The sequence below is a fragment of the Nicotiana sylvestris genome, chromosome 9 (genome assembly GCF_000393655.2).
Source record: "Nicotiana sylvestris chromosome 9, ASM39365v2, whole genome shotgun sequence".
In the NCBI taxonomy this organism is placed as follows: Eukaryota; Viridiplantae; Streptophyta; class Magnoliopsida; order Solanales; family Solanaceae; genus Nicotiana; species Nicotiana sylvestris.
In genome coordinates, this window is record NC_091065.1 from 74,567,344 (window position 1) to 74,592,071 (window position 24,728).

At 39.2% G+C, this 24,728-nt stretch overlaps 1 protein-coding gene across 2 annotated transcripts; it reads right to left on the reverse strand.

Moving 5' to 3' along the window:
• Positions 1-1,051: 1,051 nt before the first annotated feature.
• On the reverse strand, positions 1,052-18,923 carry LOC104233301 (uncharacterized). Of its 2 annotated transcripts, none has more exons than XM_070155887.1 (2): positions 18,239-18,923; positions 1,052-14,631 (listed from the first exon to the last, which is right to left on the reverse strand). In XM_070155887.1, the coding sequence occupies exon 2, from the start codon at positions 14,628-14,630 to the stop codon at positions 13,569-13,571; it is 1,062 nt and encodes a 353-aa protein (XP_070011988.1). In that variant the 5' UTR covers position 14,631; positions 18,239-18,923; the 3' UTR covers positions 1,052-13,568. The 2 variants fall into 2 exon arrangements, 1 of the variants encoding a protein (XP_070011988.1); XR_712605.1 differs by lacking the exon at positions 1,052-14,631 and adding an exon at positions 16,757-17,281.
• Positions 18,924-24,728: the final 5,805 nt, after the last annotated feature.

The following is a 24,728-nucleotide window of genomic DNA, read 5'->3' on the forward strand; positions in this document are numbered from 1 at the left end:
TGAACTCAAACCATTTTTTTATATATTTTCTGAAAAGAAAAGAAGCAGATTGAGGAAGAAAAAGGGCTTGAAGAATAGTGACGACTAAAAACCCTAGAAATTGACTGAGTTTTCTGAAAATTTTCTCCGATTTTTCTTCCTCTAATTTTTCTTCTAACCTAGCACAAAAGACTTACCTCAAATATATAGCCCTCAAAAACTTTCGAAAATCTGCCCAAAAATCCGAAAAATCCCTCAAGTTTTTGAACAATTTTGGGACAAATGGAGGGCGTGGATTGATTCACATCTATCCACGACTCCCATTCATCCAACAATTGTCCTTTTTGTACAGAAATTCGTATGATTTAGGAGAGAATATTCGAATTCCTTCTGACAAAAATCGTTAGGAATCAAATGACGTGGAGGGGGGACCATTTTGAGTGAACTCGAGTGAGTTATGGCAAGTTGCGAGTTGAGGAAGACGATGAACAGTCCCTAGAGCCGCTTCTCCGATTTTCTCTAGGGTTCCTGATTTGAAGGGAAACAGACGGGTCGGGTTGGCGGGTTAGCCCGATTTGGGCTGGGGCTGTAGGGAAATGTTTGGGCTGGGGGAATTAGATTAAAGATGGCCCAAATCAATTCTTTTATAATTCCTCTATTATTTCTAATTTCCTTTTCTTTTCTTTTTTTTAATTAATAACCTAATAATTAAAAAAAATCCTAAATTATTTGAAAATGTGAAATTAAACTAATTATGAAAATTGTAATTATTACTTAATTCTAAACTAAAAGAGGAAAATCAATAAACTAAATTTAAAGACAAAAAATGTAAAAATGAGCTATTTTTTGTGATTTTTTATTTTTATAAAACAACTAATTTACTAATTAATCTAAAAACGTAAAATTAAATCCTAAATGCAAGTTCAATATATTTTTGTATTTTTCATGAATTAAATAAAATTAAACATGCATAGAAAAATGCAAATAATTTGAAAAAAATTCTACAATAATTCCTAGAATAACAAATAATTAAAAGAAAAATCTAATTCTTTGGAATTCTGTAGGAGTAATTCTTGCGAGGCAAAAATCACGTGCTCACAGCTGCCCCTCTTTGCTCGGAGACACGAAGGGTTTTCGGGCAAAGATAAAATGAGCAATTATGAGGAATTTTTGCCCGTTTGAAACTCCATGAGAAGCATTTTGGAAAGAGCCTGACTGAACCTTGCTTCAGAGGTTGCCTACATATCCTTGGCTATAAAGGAATCAGTTCAATGTAGTTCTGGAAGTTTTGGTAGCTGGGACTACTGGGAAGCTATGATTTCACTACTGTTGCTATTGTTTCTGCTTGCTGAGCTCCTTATTACACCAAAATTGAAAGTAAAGAAAAAACTAAACTAGCTAAACCTATCAACTACGAGTTACAAGATTCCTATCTATAAATCTCTTGAAGCTTGATCTTGAGTCTTGGCTGGTTCTTGCTGCAGACTACGATCTGAATCTTGATGCTCGTCAGCTGTAACCGCTGGTTCATTCTTCAACCTTGGATCAAGGTGGGACACGCGAAGCCTGTGACTTCAATCATATCTTGAGCAGTTCGCGTCCTTCTCCACTTCAGCCCTTTGAGTCAATTTCTTTTTGCTCTTTTTTTCTTTTCTTTATTTTGGATTGAGACTCATTCTTTTGGTTGTCTCGAATCATGTGCCTCAAGGTCAAACCTACTCAGACACCAAAACAAACAAACGAACGAAATTTTTCTGCCCCAGTTTTCACTAGGAAAATTTCGTGAGTTATTGTAAACAAAATTCCGACTATTTCTTTGTTGAAAGCAATAAATAAGGATCATGTGTCTCTATGAGAAGTATATTAGGGAGTGGAGCACTATATCTATAAAAACTCAACCTTGGAGTGGAGACCCTATGTTGGAAAATGCGACCAGGGAGTGGAGGCCCTATGTCTGAAAAACTCAACTAGGGGTTGGAGACCCTATGTTGGCAAAAGGGCGACTAGGGGATGGAGACCCTATGTCTAAAACAATCTCAACTAGGGGTTGAAGACCCTATGTTGGCAAAAGGCAACTAGGGGATGGAGACCCTATGTCTAAAAAATCTCAACTAGGGGTTGGAGACCCTATGTTGGCAAAAGGCGACTAGGGGATGGAGGCTCTATGTTTAAAAATCTCAACTAGGGATTGGAGCCCTATGTTGGCAAAAGGCGACTAGGAAATGGAGGCCCTATGTCTAAAATCTCAACTAGGGATTGGAGCCCTATGTTGGCAAAAGGCGACTAGGGAATGGAGACCCTATGTCTAAAATCTCAACTAGGGATTGGAGCCCTATGTTGGCAAAAGACGACTAGGGAATAAAGACCTATGTCTAAAATCTCAACTAGGAGTTGGAGCCCTATGTTGGCAAAAGGCGATTAGGGAATGGAGGTCCTATGTCTAAAAATTCTCAACTAGGGGTTAGAGACCCTATGTTGGCAAAAGGTGACTAGGGAATGAAGGCCCTATGTCTAAAAATCTCAACTAGGGATTGGACCCTATGTTGGCAAAATGCGACTAGGGAATGGAGACCTTATGTCTAAAAATTCTCAACTAGGGGTTGGAGACCCTATGTTGGCAAAAGGCGACTAGGGAATGGAGGCCCTATGTCTAAAAATCTCAACCAGGCATTGAAGCCCTATGTTGGCAAAAGGAGACTAGGGAATGGAGGCCCTATGTTGGCAAAAGGCGACTAGGGAATGGAGGCCCTATGTCTAAAAATCTCAACTAGGGGTTGGAGACCCTATGTTGACAAAAGGCGACTAGGGAATGGAGGCCCTATGTCTAAAATCTCAACTAGGGATTGGATCCCTATCTTGGCAAAAGACGACTAGGGAATGGAGGCCCTATGTCTAAAATCTCAACTAGAGATTGGAGCCCTATGTTGGCAAAATGTGACTAGGGGATATAGACCCTATGTCTAAGAATCTCAACTAGGGATTGGAGCCCTATGTTGGAAAAAGGCGACTAGGGAATGGAGGCCCTATGTCTACAATATCAACTAGGGATTGGAGCCCTATGTTGGCAAAATGCGACTAGGGAATGGAGGCCCTATATCTAAAAATCTCAACTAGGGATTGAAGACTTATGTTGGCAAAAGGGTAAAAGATTGAGATTGGGGATTCTAAACTACCATTTTTGTTTGAATTTTATTCTTATCTCCTTTTTTTAATTTCATTTCATTTTTCATTTTTTAGTAAAAATGCAGGAAGGAATTTGGAGGAGACTTCCTTTTTGGATTGATTATTGCTGCAAAGCTGTTTCTAGCACTTGCACATTTCTTTTCCTTTTTTGGTTGCACCTGCTTCTTGCACTGTTGCTTTGGATTGCACCTGTTTCAATTTTTTCAAACAAAGAACAATTGTTAGTTTGAAACGGTGGTTGGTTTTGTGGACTTGATTATTTTTGATCACTTGATCTCGACCCAACTCTTTTGGTGAGAACCTCTGCTGCTTGCTGGCTTTTCTGAAGATTGATCTCTCTTCTAAAACTGAGGAACTCAACTTTCCAAACTTTCCGGATGACGGTTCAACCGTGTGGGGCTTTGGACCTTTCACCTTATTCTCCATCTAGGGGCTTTTGACTTTGGATTTCTTTTCATTTTCAATGACTTTGATTTCAGAGCATAGACCATCATGGCCAGTCGGGATCGACTTGATGCACTCGCTGAGGCTAGGTACTTTTCTTTGGGCTCGACTTTTATTAAGCAGAACCCTGTAAAACCAATCTTGCCACCTTTTCTTTGTATTAGTTTTGGAAAAGAGTTAGATCGAAAGGGATTCAAAGAAAAGTAAACAAAAGAAAAGAAAGTGAATTTAAGGAGAAATGTCCCTTTTGGGGAGGAAAGAAGGACTTATCTGGAGTGCATGCAGACTTCAATAGACATGACATGCTTCTTAGACTGGATACCCAATCTGCACAACTATCCAACTTCTCATAAACCCATTATGACCCGTGTTTTAAAACCGAGAAACCTTTCCAGGACTCTTTCAGTGCCAATGGTGGTAAGGGATTTCTTCTTTTCGATCAACGGCGCCTTTTGCGGGTTTTCACCAATCAACCTCTCTCATTTCTCTTCTCACCGTCGCCTTATAGTGCTCTTTACGAGTTTTCACTAATAAGACTCTTTCATTTCAATTTCTCTTCTTTCCATCATCTTACGGTGCCCGTGGGTTTTCACCAATAAGACTCTCTCATTTTATTTCTCTCATCCTGATTGCATCGAATCCAAACAACTGCGTTTTCTGATTTCGAAAACCTTTCACTGATTGATCGGAAGGACTTGAACAAGGTTTGGGTAAAAAGAATTTGGATCGAATTACAACTTTGGAACCGTTCAAGCGGAGTCATCGCCGAACCATTATAACGTCTGCCCTAGTTTCACTTCTTGGGGGAAATTGGATTTTTGTTTTGGTGTGACTGAACCCCAGAGAGAGGCTGCCTATGTATCCTTTTGGAATTAAGTCGAACGTAATTCAGGGAAACATTGTTTTTGATTTCTTTTGTTTTTTTATTTTGTTTTCTCTTTATTTTTCTTTTTTTTTTGTTTTGTTTTTGATGCTCTGTTCTCTCTCTCTCTCTCTCTCTCTCTTTAACGTCTTCGAATTCCAAAGAGGGTAATGAAAGAAAGGTAATCGGCTCAAAGGGTTAGCAAAGGATTGGAATGTTTGGAGTAGCGAGAAGGAAAGCCTTCGTCATCCCAATCAGATAATGTTATTGTTGCAGAAGGATTATACATAGTACCTTTTGACTGCATCTGCATTTACAGCTGTTTTAGGGTCATTTCCTTCAATGTCTACCAGATATAATGCCCCTTTTGGCAACAATTTTCTGACAATGTAGGGCCTTTCCACTTAGGAGCAAACTTTCCTTTTGTTTCTTGATGATGGGGAAGAATACGTCTTAAAACGAGTTGCCCCACTTCAAAATTTCTAGGCCGCATTTTCTTGTTGTAGGCACGGGCCATTCTTTGTTGATACAACTGCCTATGGCAGACTGTGGCCATTCACTTTTCATCGATCAGGGTTAACTGTTCCAGACGAGTTTTGACCCACTCACTGTCTTTAATTTCAGCTTCAACAATGATCCGGAGGGAAGGGATTTCAACTTCTGCGGGTATTACGGCTTCAGTGCCATAAACCAAAAGATACAGGGTTGCTCCGACTTATGTGCGCACAGTAGTGCGATATCCCAACAATGCAAATGACAATTTTTCATACATTGCCTGGAGCTTTGAATCATCTTTCTTAAAATCTTTTTGATGTTCTTGTTTGCTGCTTCGACGACACCATTGGCTTTAGTCCGATAAGGAGTAGAGTTCTGATGCTTTATCTTGAATTGTTCGCATATTTTCCTCATCAAATGACTATTCAAATTTGCAGCATTATCTGTAATGATAGTTGCGGGAATACCAAAACGACAGATGAGATTGGAGTGCACAAAGTCTACCACAGCTTTCTTGGTGACAGATTTGAGGGTAATTACTTCAATCCACTTTGTGAAGTAGTCGATGGCGACCAATATGAACCTATGCCCATTTGAAGCTTTCGGCTCAATTGGCCCAATGACGTCCATGCCCCAGTCAACAAATGGCCAAGGTGCTGACATGGGATGCAGTTCTGTAGGCGGTGCATGAATCAAATCACCGTGCACCTGACACTGATGACATTTTCGGACGAAATAAAACAATCTTTTTCCATAGTCATCCAGTAATAACCTGTTTGGAGGATTTTTTTTGCCAAAACATACCCGTTCATGTGGGGTCCGCACACTCCTGCGTGCATTTCATACATGATTCTTCCGGCCTTTCGGCGTCAACACATCTTAACAAGTTGAGATCCGGAGTCCTTTTGTACAAGACATCATCGCTCAAGAAGAAACCACTTGCGTGTCGTCTAATGGTTCTCTTTTGGTCTCCACTGGCTTGCTCGGGGTATTTTTTAGTTTTCAGAAATCTTTTGATATCATGATACCATGGCTAAATATTAGGTTCTACCTCAACTGTATTGCAGTAACCGTGCCTTTCTCGGATTTGGATTTTCAAAGGATCAATGTGGATATTGCCTGGGTATGGCAGCATCGAGGCCAAAGTAGCGAGCGCATCGGCTAAATCATTGTGACAACGAGGAACGTACCTGAACTCAACTGACTTGAATCGCCTGCTAAGATCTTCCACATGTTGCCTATAGAGAATTAGTTTGACATCTCGAGTTTCCCATTCTCCTTGAGCTTGTCGGATAATCAGATCCGAATCTCCCATGATTAACAATTCTTCGACATCTTAGTCAATTGCCATGTTCATACCCATGATGCAGGCTTCTTAGTCGGCTATGTTGTTTGTGCAGAAGAACTGAAGCCGGGCTGTGGCTGGATAGTGCTGACCCGTGGGTGAGATCAAGATTGCTCCAATTCTAATGCCTTTGGCGTTCACAACTCCATCGAAGAACATTTTCGATGCATTGGTATCTTCTGATGTTATCTTAACTGAATTTACCTTTTCGTCCGAAAAGTAGGTACTCAAGGGTTGGTTTTCATCATCAACCGGGTTTTCAGCTAGGTGATCCGCTAAAGCCTGGCTTTCATCGCCGTGCTGGTGACATAGACTATGTCAAATTCAATGAGCAGGATCTGCCATTTTGCTAATCTTCCTGTGGGCATTTGCTTCTGGAATATGTACTTCAGGGGGTCCATCCTGGTGATGAGATAAGTGGTGTAGGCCAACAAATAATGCCTCAACTTCTGAGCGACCCAAGTTAGGGCGCATCAAGTCCTTTCAAACAAGGTATATTTGGCTTCATAACTTGTGAACTTTTTGCTCAAATAGTAGATTGCCTGCTCTTTCTTTCCGCTCACATCGTGTTGCCCGAGGACACAACCGAAGGAATTTTCCAAGACTATTAGGTATAAATACAAAGGCCTCCCCAGTTCAGGTAGGACCAAGACTGGTGGGTTCGACAGATTTTCTTTGATTTTGTCAATGGCTTCTTGACACTCGTCTGTCCATTTGATTGCCACATCTTTCTTCAACATCTTGAATATGGGTTCACATGTGGATGTCAACTGAGCAATGAACCGGCTGATATAATTCAACCTGCCCAACAAGCTCATTACCTCTTTTTTGGTTCTTGGAGGAGGCAAATCCCGAATAGACTTTATCTTTGTTGGATCTAGCTCGATGCCCCTCCGACTGATTATAAACCGCAAGAGTTTACCAGACAGAACCCCAAATGCACATTTAGCCGGATTTAGCTTCAGGCCGTACTTGCGCAGTCGCTCAAAGAACTTTCTCAGGTCCCGAACATGGTCGTCCTGTGTTCTAGATTTAATGATCACATCGTCCACATACACCTTGATCTCTTGGTGTATCATGTCATGAAAGATGGTATCATGGCCCTCATATAAGTTGCCCCAACCTTCTTCAGACCAAAAGGCATGACCCTGCAGCAATAGGTTCCCCAAGGTATTGTAAATGTTGTCTTCTCCGCATCTTCCTCGTCTATTAAGACCTGATGATACCCAGCATAACAATCCACAAAAGACTGTATCTCATGTTTGGCACAGTTTTCAACGAGGATGTGGATGTTTGGCAAAGGGAAGTTGTCTTTGGGACTTGCTTTATTCAGGTCTCGATAGTCAATGCACACCCAAGTTTTCCCATCTTTCTTTGGTATGGGAACTACATTAGCTAGCCATGCGGTGTATCGGACCACTTGGATCACCCCCGCTTTCAACAGTTTGGTAACTTCTTCTTTGATCTTGTCACTAATATTAGTTTTGAACTTTCTTTGCTTTTGCTGGATAGGGGGATAATCAGGGTAAGTCGACAACTTGTGGACCACCAAATCGACACTCAATCTTGGCATGTCATCGTAAGACCAAGCAAACACATCTTTGAACTCAAATAAAAGTTGGATCAAGGCATCCCTAGTTCTTTCATCTGTGTGAATGCTTATCATGGTCTCTTGGACCTCTTCTGAATTACCCAAATTTACCGGCTCGGTTTCATTTAAGTTTGGCTTAGGTTTATTCTCAAATTGCTCCAGTTCTTGATTTATTTCCCTAAAATCCTCTTCTTCATCGTATTCTGGTTCTTGGTTCATTATTTCACAATTAGATAGTGTGTTTGGATATGGTATGAAGTCCGTAAGCATGTCATGTTATTTAAAGCCACATTATTAGAACTGAAAGAAAAAATAAGAGAGAAAAAAATAACAAAGATCAGATATAGTAAAGAGAGATGAATGATGAAATATTGATTTTATTTCATTGAATTTGAAGATAACAGGGTTTACATTGGAAATTAAAGACATGAAACTAAATAAAACGTCCGAGTTACACCCTGAGTAACTCGTGATGCAGAAAAAGTGGCAGGATTGGACTACCAGGATTCTCGCCTGATTGGGAACGGAGTAGCCTTCCAATTTTGCAGCTTGGCATTGGGTCCCATGTATAGCACCTCAGCGGTGCTTGAGTCTTCCCCTGGTTGGACCATGTAGGTTTCATACAGCATTTGCCTCATAGCCCCACAGATTTCTTCAATTTCCTCGGCCGTGAAGGCCTCATCTTCCTCTTCCTCATTGTATTTAGGCATGACAAATGTTCTATAAAGATGTGGAATCGGCTGAGGCAAGACCCAACCATTGTTCTTTCGTTCATCTGCCCATTTTCCATCAGCAGGCGTGGTTTGAAAACCTACCCCAAAGAACTTCTCACTAGTAGCCAGGGTGATAGGTTCAGTAATTCCTTGCAATAAAGTCCCGGGCCCCTTCCCGGGTTTGTAACCATGTCTGATCATTTCTTTGGCAACCATAATTGATGCATTTGAGAGAAAGGGTTGAGGACACGGGTTTCCTTCTTCACATTGGTCCGCGACCACAACCTCAAAAGCTTGATAGACTATATGTTCACTTCCTTCTCTAGCTTCAAGACACGGGAATGATGGGTCTCGGTAGATCGACTGCTCATCTTCTCCATGAACTACAATCTCCTGGTTTTCATGTTCGAATTTCACCATCTAGTGGAGAGTAGAAGGTACAACCCCTGCTGCGTGAATCCAAGGTCTTCCCAAGAGGAAATTATAGGAAGTATCTATATCCAAGACCTGAAAGGTCACCTCGAAAGAATCAAATCAATCTCACCAATGGTATCTCTCTTAATGCCATCGAAGGCAAGCACGCAGACGTTGTTGGGCCTGATTCTCTCGGTACTGATCTCCATTCTTTGCAGGGTTGAGAGAGGGAAAATATCTACCCTAGAACCACCATCTAGCATGACCCTTTTCACATAATATCCCTCGCATTTAACCGTCAGATGAAGGGCTTTGTTGTGGGCGGCCCCTTCCGGGGGCAAATCATTCTTGCTGAAAGAGATTTGATTGACTGCAAAAAACCTTTCCACCATCCTCTCTAGATATTCCACAGTGGTTTCAATAGGTACGTATGCTTCATTGAGAGTTTTGATCAACACTTTTTGATATTCAGTTGAATTCATTAGCAAAGACAACAAAGAGACTTGAGCAGGAGACTTCCGGAGTTGGTCAATTATCTCGTAGTCCGCCATTTTCATTTTCTAGAAGAACTCTTCTACTTATTCAGCACTCACTGGCTTCTTGGGTGGGAAACGCTTCTTTATGGCATTATTCACTTCCTCCAGATTGAGGTATTTCTCAGCCGGGTTATTTTCCTGAACTTCTCCCGAGATCTCTTTACCTCTGTAAGTTACTACCGCTTTGTTGTAGTTCCATGGAACGACAGTGGGATCTATCATGGGCCTTTGCTGTGCGTGGCCAATAACCACAAGCTCATTCAGCCTTGGTGGAATTACTGGTCCCCGCACCACGTAGGTCCCTTTAGGCACATACATTTTAGATCCCTTGTTTAGCTCAAACCTTCTTGGAGGGCTTAATGACATCTATTATTTCTTGTGGCCCTGGGGAACATAAAGAACGACATCTTTTGAAGGCGCTGCCCCAGTTTCGGTTTCCACTTTCTTTTCTGTATTCTGAGGGGTGGGTTTACTCTTCTCCTCCCCCTTGTCTTGTTTTGCGATAGCCTTTGGCTTCTTTTCCACATCAGCTATGGCAATGATGGCTTTTAGAGCTGGGTTAAACTCCTTGTCTTCACAAATCATTCCAATAACTAGCCCATTGTTGTGAGCCGATAATAGATTGTTGGTTACATTTGGAACGTCTTCATCCTTTAGAACTATTCTCTTTTGTTCTATTAGATTTTCCACAGCCCTCTTCACGGTCCAACAATCATCTGTATCATGCCCTTCCGCCCCTGAGTGGTAAGCACATCGAGTACCGGATCTGTAAGTAGGTGACACTGGGTTCTGTCTGGTTTGGGGTACAGGCTGCAACAAACCCATCTGGACAAGTTTGGGGAAAAGGCTGGAATATGACTCACCAATGGGTGTGAAGTTTGGCATCTTGGGTGGTTCCCGAGCACGGAAGTTGTTCTGTGGAGGTCGGGGATTATACTGAGCTTGGTAAGGAGGTTGATTTCTGGGAAATGGAGCTCGGTTTTGATTAAATTATTATTGTGGCCTAACGCAGGGTTGGGCATTCATCACTACGTATGGCTGATGAACCATATCATAAGCCACATCCAGTGGGGATAGTAATGTTGTGGAATTCTTTCAGAGAAATAAGGTCTAAGTGGCCAGGGTTTTCTTACACTTAAAGTTGCCATTGCCACTTCTTCCTTCTTCTTTCGGTTTTCTACACCTCTAGACTCGCCTTGGATTGCTTGGGAGGTAGCCTTTATAGCAGACTGACTCAAGATTCACCCTGTTTTTAAACCATTCTCAACCATTTCACCGATTTTGATGGCCTCGGCAAATGGCTTCCCCATCGCAGATATCATGTTCTGATAATAATCAGAAACCATCTCTGTTTTGTCCATTGGAGGCTTGACTCTGGCCGCTTGTTCGTGCCATTTGACAGCGTACTCTCAGAAGCTCTTCGAGGACTTCTTCTTTAGATTTGACAATGAATTCCTGTCAGGGGCAATGTCAGTGTTATATTGAAACTACCTGACAAAGTTCCGAGCCAGGTCATCCCAGATATGCCAACGAGATATATCCTGATCCATATACCATTCAGAAGCAATGCCGACCAAACTCTCTCCAAAGTAAGCCATGAGAAGCTCCTCTTTTCCGCCTGTTCCCCGCAATTGGTTGCTGTACCTTTTAAGGTGGGCTATGGGATCCCCATGCCCGTCATATTTTTCAAATATCGGGGTTTGAAACCCAAGGGTAAATGTACGTATGGGAACATGCACAGGTCAGCATAAGATACACTCTTTTTCTAACTTAGACCCTGTATATTTTTGAGACTTTGCTCCATGTTTCTCATCTTTCTGGTAATCTCCTCTTGTTCAGGGGTTTTTGTGGTTTTCTCCATCCCTGCGGCAAACTCGTACCGAGGCGGCTGAGGGTAAGCATTGGTAGTAAACTGGGTAGGTTCCAATAGGAAAGATGGTGCTTGAAATGTTTAGGAAGATGGATTGAAGCTAGGCCTGGGTAGAGTAGGTTGTGCCGTATCTGAACAAGGTGGCACGGTGAATATGTTTGAAGCCGCACCTGAAGTTAACACCTGGGGGCGAACCTCAGAAGGTGTTCTAGCAAAGTGGGCTGAAATGGTAGGATATCCTAGTGGGGTGTTTGGATAATTTATGGGGATGTTGGAAGTCACACTTGCCCTGGGAAATAGCTCAGGAATCCAGGTATCGCACTTGGTGGTTCTCTTCCGTTGGCCCAGGCGTCCCACATTTCCATCATGCAGAGATGCAAAATTCTATTTTCCTCAGCAGTTACTGACTCAGAAGTTGGGATGGCCGAGATCGGGCTATCCTCCGGAATAGGAACTGTTGGCAGATGACTTTTCGAAGACATTTCAACACTTCCTTTCAACCTTGTGAAGTACGGATGTGAAGCCAGACTACCACAAAACCAATGACTTTAATACAGAACCTGTACTTAATAGTAGACAACAAACCAGTCAGTTTGAAGCAATTAATACATAGGTAATTGCACGTTGGGGTGTGATGCACCTATACAGTTAAATGTGTTTCTACATGTTTCGCAATGGTTGCGTGTTTCATCCTGGCTTTTGCTTATTTTCCCAATTTTCTTTTCTTTCCACTTTGGCTCTTTGATGTTTCTCCTCTTATTCCCATTTTCCTCTCTTTTCTTTCCTCCCTTTCCTTGCTTTTTTTTTTTTTCATTTTTCTTTTGGTTTTTCTTTGGCTCTTTTTCTCTTTCTTTTTGTTTTTTTTTTCCGGTTTTTTCCTTCCACATCCCTCTTTTATTTGAGTTATTTACAAAAATTATGACCGGATACGATGAGGATTGCCTTCACGACGCCGCATGAATCAGATCATTACGTAGTTCAAGAAATAAATGCAAAATAAAGCATTTTTTTTCTTTTCAAATTTTCATTAAAACAAAACCTTTAATTTTTTCTATTACAAAGACTCGATCCTACATACTTGAGAATTGAAAACTACAACAGACTCGAAACAGACTTTAGGGAATGAAAATACAAACTCGGAAAAGAAAACACAATTAGGAGTACATCAGTGCCTCCAATCTTGTCCTAGGAACACCAACTGGTCTTGACGCGGGCTTACGTGCCATGTCATCCTAGAGGCGATAGAGATCGTCCATTATCTGGAGGACAAACATCATTACTGAGGCGAAGAACATGGACCTGGTCATGTCCTCGTACTCGTTGTATTTCATCATGATGTAGTCGGCGATTCTGCTAACCCTTCCACTGATGATGCCCTTTTCTTACAACAACCGCCCAATCTGCTGAGATCTAGCCTCTAAGACCTGAATGGCAGTATGATTCTGTTCTTGCAAATGCTGTAGGTCTCCCCTCTAGCTGTGCCATCAAAGCATAACAATATTCTCTCTTGGCTTTGAAGCTCTTGGTTTGTTTGGCCATTTCATTCTCGAGGGTGATTAGCTTTTTCTTCAAATTTGTGACTTCTCCATCGTATTTCATTTTTAGTTGTCGAACAAACTCTGCCCGCCCCTCGGTGTTCTTTGCCAACTATGTTCTAGCTCTTGCCAAACTGCCTTCGAATTTTTCTAGATCATTCTCGTACTCGCATATTTTATTCCTAAGGCCGTTAATGAGTTTTTCATCTGCTCGGCTTCTTTCCGGATTCTTGGAAGCTATCTTCATCCTTTGGATCTGGGCCCAGAGGATTTCATTTTCTTGGGCTAATTTTTTCTTCTCGCCTTCATCTGCAGTGACTTGCACATCACTATCGAACTTGAGATCTCTAATTTGTCCTTCTAACCTACTTATGGTGGCCCGATATTCATTTTCTTTTGCCAACCACTCCCACTGTTCTTGTAATGCTTCGACAAACTCTTGGAGGTGGGGTCTTTTAGCTGGCCTTCGAAACTCAACTTTCCTTTTGTACCAAGCGAGGTAACCGAGCGAGACTTCACCTCTGGATAGATCACGCACTCGGGTATTTGCTGTCAGATGTTGGCATTCACTCCAAATCTGGCGAACTACTCTTTCGTGAAACTATCCATCAGAACGGATCTCGACCACATGGCGGCTAAGGTCTTCATCCTTGGGCACTATTTGACATCTCCTTAGTTGTCTCAAAACCCAGTATGAGGCATAAGGCTGGATGCTTTTGAGACCCATCAGGAGGAAGTGAGGACCGGTAGCTGGCATGTATATGATTTCATCTACAGAAAGCCAACCCAACGTCCACTCTGTTTGATTTGCAGTGACGGAGCAGAGGCAAGATATCCATTCTATGACCCCTTCTGGTATGTTAAACCCGTCGACCCTTGTATAAAACTCCCCTATGCAGCTTTTTCCTGTCGACCCATAGTTCATGTACTGAGGACGATGACATAGATGCTCAATCATCCACATTTGTAGCAGCAAGTTGCACCCTTCAAAAAAGTTTCCTCCGGCTTTACAAGATGTGAGAGCTCGGAAGATTTCAGACACTATCATGGGTGCGAGTGTGCTTTTGTCCTGAGTAAGCAAAGTGTTGACGACCCCAGCTATCCTTACATCGATATTTCCATTTTTCCTGGGAAACACTAGAAGTCCCAAAAATACCACCAAGAAAGCGAAGCACCTGTGTTTTTCCCATTTTAGTTGGTTCCCTTTGCTGCGAATTTTGCTTTCAGGATTGTTGAAACCCCCTATGTGTCCGTATCGCTGGTATATGAACTGTGGAGTGGAAAAACCAGCTGCCAAATCTGGGTATTGGACTCCTCTACTTATCTTTAGCAAATCTAGAAACTTGTGCAGAGTGACAGCTCTTGGAGTGACCAAATACTTGTGTCTCAAAGATTCAGTGCTCCCAATATACCCAACTATCTCTTCCAAAGTGGGTGTGAGTTCAAAATCCGAGAAATGGAACACATTGTGAGCTGGATCCCAAAACGTAACCAGTGCCTTTATTATGTCTCCTCTAGGACTGATCTTCAATAACCCGGTGAGACCCCCCAAGTAAAATTTGACCACATCTTGTCCCGATTCACCCAGATCTTCCCACCACATATACAGTTCCAAAGGAATCTTGGTCATGACCGTCATTGGCAAGTTTTGACTCGTGCTCATTCTGCACATTTAAATTAAGGTGATTGATTTTAAAACAAAGCGAATTTTTACAAAAGAGGTCAATTTTGCAAACATTTAAATAACATGGCTACTTTTACAAATATGGCCTTCAACACTTCGAAAGGGAAGATTTTAGGGTTGTGCTTGTCGGGTAGCCAAAAATTTGAAAAAGGGTAGTAGGTGGTTATTCTTGCAAAAATAGCCTTCTGGCGTCCTTTTGGAGACATTTTGGGCTATTTAGACAAGAACGACACTACCTAGTTTTATTTAAGACAGAATAACAACATTTCATTTTTTGGGTTATTTTTGCAAAAATGGAGTTGGACCCGATGAGGGTTGCCTACGTATCCCACATCCGGTGAGAATCAAACTTGCGTAGTTAGATTAGTTTTGACAAAATAAAATAGAGAAAAGACATGAAACTTTTGAAACCAAATTCGTTTTTCTTCAAAATTTCGGCAGAGTTTCAGCATATTTTGGACACCAGGTTTTTCTCAAAGGCGGGTAATCAATTCTCTCATACCTCAATTTTATTTTCCCAATTCCTTCCCTATTCTAGCAACCGATCAACATGCAAACTGAAGAAAATAACTGTACAAGTAGCACGTAGAATATGCATCAGGATGGTCTTTGATTCTGGGGTCCACTTGTCCTAGACGGACCCAACCCCTGTGTTGAGTCCTCAAAGTCAAATGCACATGATGCAAACAAACGTTCCTACTAGGGATTCGGCATGAGGTTGAGTTATTCTAATTTTAAAACCTGGGTATATTGTTCTAGACTTGTGTACCCGAACAGACAACTCGAGCCGGGGGGGGGCTACGTACCGGGAACCAAAAGGCCATCCGGCTTTATAACTTGTTCGAGCCTCTTTCTTTTTTTCAAGGTATGACACTAACAGAAAGAGGAGTCACGCCAGCGTGCACATCCCCGAAGATGAGAAGAGAAGGGTTTCGTAACAGTTCAAATAATATCAAAGCGGTAAAAGCGACATTTAGCACATTAGGCCCAAACATGCAATAAACAATCAGATAATAAATAAAAGCCAATTATAAAAGTTATTCTAAGCTCTAATTCTTAAACCTTGAAAAAAAGTTCTGGGTTATGATCCCCAGCAGAGTCGCCAGAGCTGTCACACCTCCTTTTTTCCTACCCCGAGGGTATATAAGGGGAGTTTTTTCAATTTAAGTGACATTATTCGAAATAGGATTATTTATTTGATTTTTTAGAGTCGCCACTTGGGATAATTTATTTGGTGTCCCAAGTCACCGGTTTATTTTTAAATCCCAAATCGAGGAAATTCGACTTTCCTTTTGAAGTCTCCGTACTAGAAATTCTAAGTAAGGAATTCTGTTAACCCGGGAGAAGGTGTTAGACATTCTCGTATTCCGTGGTTCTAGCACAGTCGCTTAAACTATTAAGATTGGCCTAATTATCTGATTAACTACATGTTTTAAAACCTATTGTGCATTTGTTACCTTATAACCGCTTTTATTTAATTATTGCTACATATTGCGAATCATGTCACGGGAACCGTACCCACGATCTACAACATATTTAATTCTTTAAAGATTAAACTGTGGCCGGGTCACATAAATGTACCCCGGATTTTAGTAATTAAGCATCACAAACTACGTCATGGGAGCCGTACTCGTAGCTATGACAATTATTTAATTAACGCGCCTAAAGCAAACTACGAAAGTTCAAGGCGTTTTCTATACTAATTTTTATATTTCTATGAGGGCCATAAATTAAAGGATTTTTATTTGTGTATGGCACACCCCAAATTATTTTATCTAAATTTTGTGAGGGCCAAGTGTTATAAATTTAAAGCATGGTGCACTTCAGGTTATTCTTTAAAAAAAGGGTTGTATATATTTTAAAGGCAAACTAGAGGTATTTTTATTTTTTAAACTAATTTAAAACTAATTATTACAACCACACTACGGGAACCGTACCCGTAGTTGTAATAATTTTAATTGCGTGCCTAAAGCAAGCTACAATATTGAATTATTTTTCATAAACTAGTTTTGGGATTAGTGTAATTCTCCCAACTCTACTCTAGTCACAGTAACGATCATATCCGAGTGTCAATAACACAAAAAATATCACGCTTTGTCTCATCATATAGGAACTGTATGCCCACATAATAATTGTGGTTAAAATACTTAAAGCATACAATCCACCATGCATACAGACGCATCAGATGACACATTTATCAAACCAACAACTCATAGGCTATGCTATATCATTAGAGTGCTAGAATAAGAACATAAAAAATATATATACAAAACAATACATAAATGAGCCAACAAACCTAGCAATGAGGGAAGTAGTGCAACAGAAATGAGAACATTTTGTCTCACCATTTCTTTATCACATGATATACCCATTAAAATCCTGTTTAAGAATTGCGTCCACATAGCCACGTAAGTAGTACCAAGGCATTATCAACTCACAATGCTCTTGTAACTTAACTATGGAATTTCCTACCAACAGCCACATATCTCATCCCAATTGGAACTTCATACATGAACTCTTTCTACGTAAACAACCTCTCACATTTGCAACTAACGGGATTTTTGCATTCAATTTAAGCCTAAACAGAGAAACATACACTTCGAAAGCTGAACACTTCTTAGCAGTCATGCCTTCATGGATTCAAAGTGAGAAATGTATATAATCAGAAGTACGAAGAGTACCTCGACAACAACATTAAGAGTCTAAAATAGTCAAGCAAAAGAGCGCAGGAAACATCACAGGAGTAGCAGAGCAGCAATTGCAGTTCAATTGAAGTTTTTAAAGCTAAAATTTCAGAGGTTTTCTCTACTGAAGATGAGAATGAATATGAGTGAAATGAAATCTCTGGAAAATGCAGTGAATTCATGTGTCAATGAACGAGAGATGTTAGAATTTCTAAGTGCAAGAGTCAGGTGAAGGTTTGTGGGTAAGCAAAATCGGAGAAGGGTTCTTTCTTTGACAGTAGCAGATACTGAGAAATCATTGGCACGCGGATGGGAGGCAACCAACGTTAGAGCTTCCCATTGCTATGCTGCCTCATTCATAATCTTTAGTGTTTTACATATTCTTGGTTGAGCACATACAGTCATGGAGAAACACTAGCATACATGAAACTAAAGTTTAGATCACACACTAAAGCACATATGACAATAATTGATTTTTGAGTCTCAAACTACTCTAGTAATTACATAGAACAACACAAAATCAAGCACATACGAGTACCAGCAGCCATTTAGAGTCACTTGACATCTCTGTTCGAAAATAATGATACATTTGATTCAATGACAACACCCTAAAGGGGTCAGATTTTCGAATGAGAATAACGATACTTAATTTTCGGCACCTTAACCAAACGAACGAGGCTGAGACCAAACAGAAAACCTTATGAAGAAAGTTAAGAAAATCGACTCACTCTTAATCTCAACAAAAGCAAGATGTATCTAAAAGATTTAAAAACAGAGCACATTCATCATATCAAACTGACAGAATTTTAGGCATTTAATTCGTCTAAATCCAACAGAAAGCAACATTTTTTTTATTATCATTTGAATAACATATCAGACAAGAGGAAATGGTAAGCCAAGAACCTGAAAGATGCAAGCCTTTTCCAATAATAAAGAATCGTCGACGACGCTTCGAATCCCAAACTCCGGACAAGAGAAACAACAGCTAAATCTCAACAGGAAATCACGAGCTTGAACTGAATAAAACACTGCCTTTTGGTAATTTTCTTTGGATTTTTTCACTTGAAAATAGACGAAATAAAACTCCAAAGAATGATGAACTCAAACCATTTTTTATATGTTTTCTGAAAAGAAAAGAAGCAGACTGAGGAAGAAAAAGGGCTTGAAGAAAAGTGACGACTAAAAACCCTAGAAATTGACTGAGTTTTCTGAAAATTTTCTCCGATTTTTCCTCCTCTAATTTTTCTTCTAACCTAGCACAAAAGACTTCCCTCAAATATATAGCCCTCAAAAACTTTCGAAAAATCTGCCCAAAAGTCCGAAAATCCCTCAAGTTTTTTGAACAATTTTGGGACAAATGGAGGGCGTAGATTGATTCACATCTATCCACGACTCCCATTCATCCAACAATTGTCCTTTTTGTACAGAAATTCGTATGATTTAGGAGAGAATATTCGAATTCCTTCTGACAAAAATCGTTAGGAACCAAATGACGTGGAGGGGGGACCATTTTGAGTGAACTCGGGTGAGTTATGGCGAGTTGCGAGCTGAGGAAGACGATGAACAGTCCCCAGCGCCGCTTCTCTGATTTTCTCTAGGGTTCCTGATTTGGGGAAAATTCTATCAGGTGTTTATATATTAAGGGAAACGGACGGTTCGGGTTGGCGGGTTAGCCCGATTTGGGCTGGGGCTGTAGAGAAATGTTTGGGCTGGGGGAATTAGATTAAAGATGGTCCAAATTAATTCTTTTCTAATTCCTCTATTATTTCTAATTTCCTTTTCTTTTCTTTTCTTTTTTTAATTAATAACCTAATAATTAAAAAAATCCTAAATTATCTAAAAATGTGAACTTAAACTAATTATAAAATTGTAAACAATATTTAATTCTAAATTAAAAGAGAAAAATCAATAAACTAAATTTAAAGACACAGTGTAAAAATTAGCTATTTTTTGTGATTTTTCATTTTTATAAAACAACTAATTTACTAATTAATCTAAAAATGTAAAATTAAATCCTAAATGTAAGTGCAATATATTTTTGTATTTTTCATGAATTAAATAAAATTAAACATGCATAGAAAAATGCAAATAATTTTAAAAAATTATACAATAATTCCTAGAATAACAAATAATTTAAAGAAAAATCTAATTCTTTGGAATTCTGTAGGAGTAATTCATGTGAGGCAAATCTCACGTGCTCATAACAGTTACTTGGATCTGATACAACAAAATAAGAGAAATGAAATGAGAGAGTCTTATTGGTGAAAACCCGCACGGGCATTGTGAGGCGACAGTAAGCAGAGAAACTAGAAATGAGAGAGTCTTGTTAGTGAAAACTTGCAAAGAACACTATAAGGCGATGGTGAGAAGAGAAATGAGAGAGGTCAGCTCGTGAAAACCCGCAAAGGGCGCCCCTGATCGAAAAGAGGATCCTCACAACCATCAGCATCAACAGAGTCCTGGCGAGGTTCCTCGGATTCAAGGCAAAGTTGTGATGAATATCTGATAGTCGGACGGTTTACACAGATCAGGCATCCAGTCCAAAAGACATGTCATGTTCATTGAAGTTCGCATGCATTCCAGATAAGTCCTTCTTTCTTCTCCCCGAAAGGGATACCTCTCGTTTAAATTCATTATCTTGTCCATTGTTTATTTTCCTTTAAATCCCTTCCGATCTAACTCTATTCTGGAACCGAGACATCGAAGAAAAGATTGATTTTACAGGGCTTTCGTTTGACACGAGCTAATGTGCAAAAAAGCACACAGCCTCAACAGGTGCATCAAGTCGATCTCGACTAGCCATGATGTCCGATGCTTTGAAATAAAAAAGAACTCCTGAAAAGAAAGGAAATCAAAGTCAAATGCCCACAAAGGCAAAATAAAGTTGGAAAAGATTAAGTCTCATGTGGCTAACCGTCTCGACAAAAATTTGAAAATCCAAGGTACCCCAAATCCTCTGAAATTGAAGTTGGAAGAAAGAAACCAGAAATGAAAGGCCTATAAAGATGAAATAAAGTTGGGAAAGTTTAAGTCCCACGCGACTAGCTGTTGCAGCAAGTTTGAGGAGCCAAAAAGTTCCCTAATGCTCCGAATGGTTAAAAACAAAAAAGAAAAAAAAGAAAAACAGCAAGTCAAAAGTGAAAGGCCTACGAAGGCAAAATAAAGTTGAAAAGGTTGAGTTCCATCGACCAACCGTTCTCACACCTCCTTTTTCCGGCACCCGCAAGGGTACAAGGGAGTTTTTCCAATTAAAGGACAATCGAAACGGGATTTGTTTATTTATTTCAGAGTCGCCACTTGGGAGATTTAGGGTGTCCCAAGTCACCGGTTTAATCCCGAATCGAGGAAAAAAATGACTCTGTTTAGCAGTCCGCGAACCAGAAATCCGGATAAGGAATTCTGTTAACCCGGGAGAAGGTGTTAGGCATTCCCGAGTTCCGTGGTTCTAGCACGGTCGCTCAACTGTCATATTTGGCTTAAATATCTGATTTTTATACAATTATGAACTTATGTGCAAATTTTAACCTTTAGCCGCTTTTATTATTTTTTATTTATTGTTATTATTTTACGGAGAATTGCAACATTGTGAAAACGTATTTCAAACCACGTCGCAATCAATGCACCCGTGGTTATCGACACATTTCGACTCCGTTGAGATTTGTATTTGGGTTACATAAATGCACACTCATATTTAAGAAAATAATTTGTTAAAGACGCGCCTAGAGCGACTAGCGTATTGTTGTTTTGGGAAAGGCCGTAAAATTTCACTAGACGGCCAACTCCGATGTTCTAAGTAATTAATGCATGCATTTGTGAGGGCCCCGCAATCTATACATTTTACTAGGCGAGGCTCATCTCATTTATTTTAAATGGACAAATCTTAAAGCGACTACATTTTTTCTAAAAATTAGTCTCTAAAATAAAGAAAGAAAATCCTAGTTAATTACGAGTTTTTTTTTATTTAAGAAAGCGTGGCATACTAATTGCTAGATTAATACAAATATTGATGAAAAGGAATTTTACTCAAAAATTCGAAATTATAAATAAAATAAAAATTCGACAACTAATATTCAAAAGAATCAAATATAGCTAGATTAAAACTCGCATTGTTATAAAAAAAACTATTGAGATTAATTATTCACAACCATTTGAAACTAGATTTAACCATAATTACTAAAGCTTATTAGAAAAGTTTATTAAACTTAAACGTTCTTCTAATCTTGTTTGAACTCAAATCATGCCTTAATGCCTAATTCACGAAATTTAGTTCAAATTCATGCCTTAGCTAAATTTAGCTACTTGTTTACGATTAACCTACTGTTGATAGTCTTAAGACCTTCATAACTAGCGAATTAACCCGTTTTGCCAAGCCGATTCATTAAAGACTAACCTATATTATTTCTCTTATTCCAATTATTATTCAGTAATACATGAAATAGCCTAAATACAATCAATAAAAGGAAGAAAGAAAAAGCGAAATTAAAACTTCAAAGTTCCATTCTTCATATATTCATACTTTCACATTTTTCAGCTTGCAATAGCTAGTATTACAGTCGTGTACATGGTATTTGAATACAAGGAAAGGAAGAATAGGATCAGCAGCAGTAGAAACAGCGCAACAACAACAAACAACCAGCAGTCAGAAAACCCAGCAGTAGACTTGAAAACCAAACAGAAATTCCAGCAACCACTCAATAAAGCAATAACAAAGGACCAACAGTCAACTCAAGAAGCCAATTGAAAATTCCGGAAGCAAACATGAGGCAGAGATCACACTCAGGAATACACGGAAATATTATTCGGATATTTTAGGAATCCTCTTCCTCAAGATTAAAAGTATGTTCTTATCTCCTCTTTAGTTCTGAAATTTTATCTCTCCAATTTTTTTTTTCAAGTGTCAAATGAGTCCTCTTATACCTCAAGCAAGACTACCTTTTCTTTTTACCTCTTTTACTTTTTAACCCAATATTCTTTTACTATGTGCACCTTTTAACCTTTTATTATTACCTATATTATTTCTAACTTTTACTTTAGTAAAAGTAGTCAACATGGGCCCCCCATGTTCCCTCTTTTTGAAAAGTAGACATTATTAACCTTTTTCTTTTTGCTTTTATCATTATGTCTTGTCCCCCACCATAATAAAATAATTTGTAATTAGTTAATTCCCGTTTTACCCCTAAAACTACTGTTACTGCCCTGATTCAAAATCTGTTCAAACTTCAAAATTATCTAAGAACTTAAAAATTAAATTACCAGCTATAACCAATCCTTAATCCAGTTCAATTAACAAATTCAAACTTAAACGATGAACAACAAAGCAACAACCGGAATTATTTTGACTGAATGATATGTTTAACAACACATATATTTTCAGATTCAATAACATTAACAAATTGAACATAACAAACAAATAAATTTGAATTTCTAAACTCAATAATCATTTGAACTTTAAACTAAATCCAACAACACTACAACCAAGATGAATATTCAAATTAAATCAAGAATTAAGACATACACATTAAATCACCGGATTAAGAACGAACTTCAAACAAAAGATGAACATGAATTTAATCTAAACTAATCAACAAAGATGGATGATTCAAGCGATTAAACTAACATATTTCTATATTACAACTAAATTCTTTTAAACGAATAAAAACAAACCGAAGAAGAATTAATTAATTGAATTTCAACTTGAATCTAACAACATTAACAATTTCTAAAAAGAAATAAAAACACATGAAACAAACTGAAGAAATAATTAATTAAATTTCAATTTGAATCTAACAATATTAAAATTAAACTAGCAATTTCTTTTACAAAAATAAATAAAACACATGAAACAAACTGAAAAACTAATTAATTAAGTTTCAATTTGAATCTAACAACATTAAAATTAAACTAACAATTCCTTTTAATAAATAAAAACACATGAACAAACTGAAAAACTAATTAATTAAACGATAAACACGAACAAAACAAGAATCAAACATTTACCGATTTTAGATTCGAGAATATTAAAATAAAAATACGGACAAAATGAAACTCAAACCCACTAACCGGATCGAAACGATAACGAACTCGAACGGAAAGTAGTTTGGTCGTTTGGACGAGGACGAAGAAGGAGCAACAAGGGCAGCCATGGCGGAGAAGAAGCAACAACAACATCAACTAATTGAGAAGAAGAAGCAACAACGATGACGATCTGAAGAAGAAGCATTAGCAACGACGTGAAGATGGCAGCAGCACGTGATCTGAAGAAGAAGAGGCCAGCAGCAACGACAAGGGTCGTTTGGCCGCGACGAAGAAGAAAACGCAGCAACAGCCATGGGTGTCGAGCTCAAACTCGACGATGACGAAGCCGGAAGAAGCGGAAGCAGTGGTCGCAGCGGATGGCAACAGTGCGACGGGATCTCGTGCTCGTCTTGAAGATCTTGAAGACGCAGCCATGGCGGACAAGAGAGGGAGGTCGACGAGCTGTGTGTGTATGCGTTGTGTATGTGTGCGTATATGTGCTGTGTGTGTGCATATATGCTGTGTTATGTGCGTATATGTGTGTGTAACGTAAGGGGGTAGGGGTGTGAGGGGGAAGGGCTGCCATGGGAGGAGCTTGGGGTAGGAGGAGAAAGAGAGGAAGAAGAAGAGAGAGGGGGCGGATGGTTAGCTTTTTTTTTTTTTTGTGAAAAATGAAAGAAAAAAATGAAAAGGGGGTTTGGGTCTTTTGGGTTATGGACTAGGTCGACCCAGTTCGAAATGGACTGGGTCGTTTGGGAAGATTGGGTCTTTTTGGGCCTGGGTTCAAAATTGGAGAAGAGCCCAATTCCGATTTTCTTTATATTTTTGCTCTCTTTTCTTCTTTTATTTTTCTAAAACTAAATTCTAAAAATCCTTAAATTATCATATAGAACTACATTAATTTATAAAAGCGCAAATTAACTCCCAATAACAATTAACATACAATTAAGTAATAATTAAGCATAAAATTGTACAATTGGACATTAAATGCTAAAAATGCATATTTTTGTAATTTTCATTCTTGTAAAACAAACCTAATTATTCCTAATTGTAGAATTAAATCCTAAATGCAAATGCGACATATTTTTGTATTTTTTTTTATTAATTTAACAAATAAACATGCACAGATAAATACAAATAATTATCCAAAATGTCACAAAAACTCTCAAAATTGCGCACCAAGGAAAATCGTTTTATTTTGAATTTTTGGGAGTAATTCTTTCATAGGGCAAAAATCACGTGCTTACAACCGTCATGGCAAAATCTGGAAAAAACCAGAGGTTCTCAGGGCCTGAAATGAAATCGGTCCCCAGGAAATGACCAGTTGCAATTGAGATCTTCATTAAAGAAGCCGGGTCGAGATCAAGTGATTGCAATA

Bases quoted from the DNA above. Each gene is read 5' to 3' on its own strand.
- LOC104233301 (XM_070155887.1), bottom strand. From the start codon at position 14,630: ATGAGCACGAGTCAAAACTTGCCAATGACGGTCATGACCAAGATTCCT.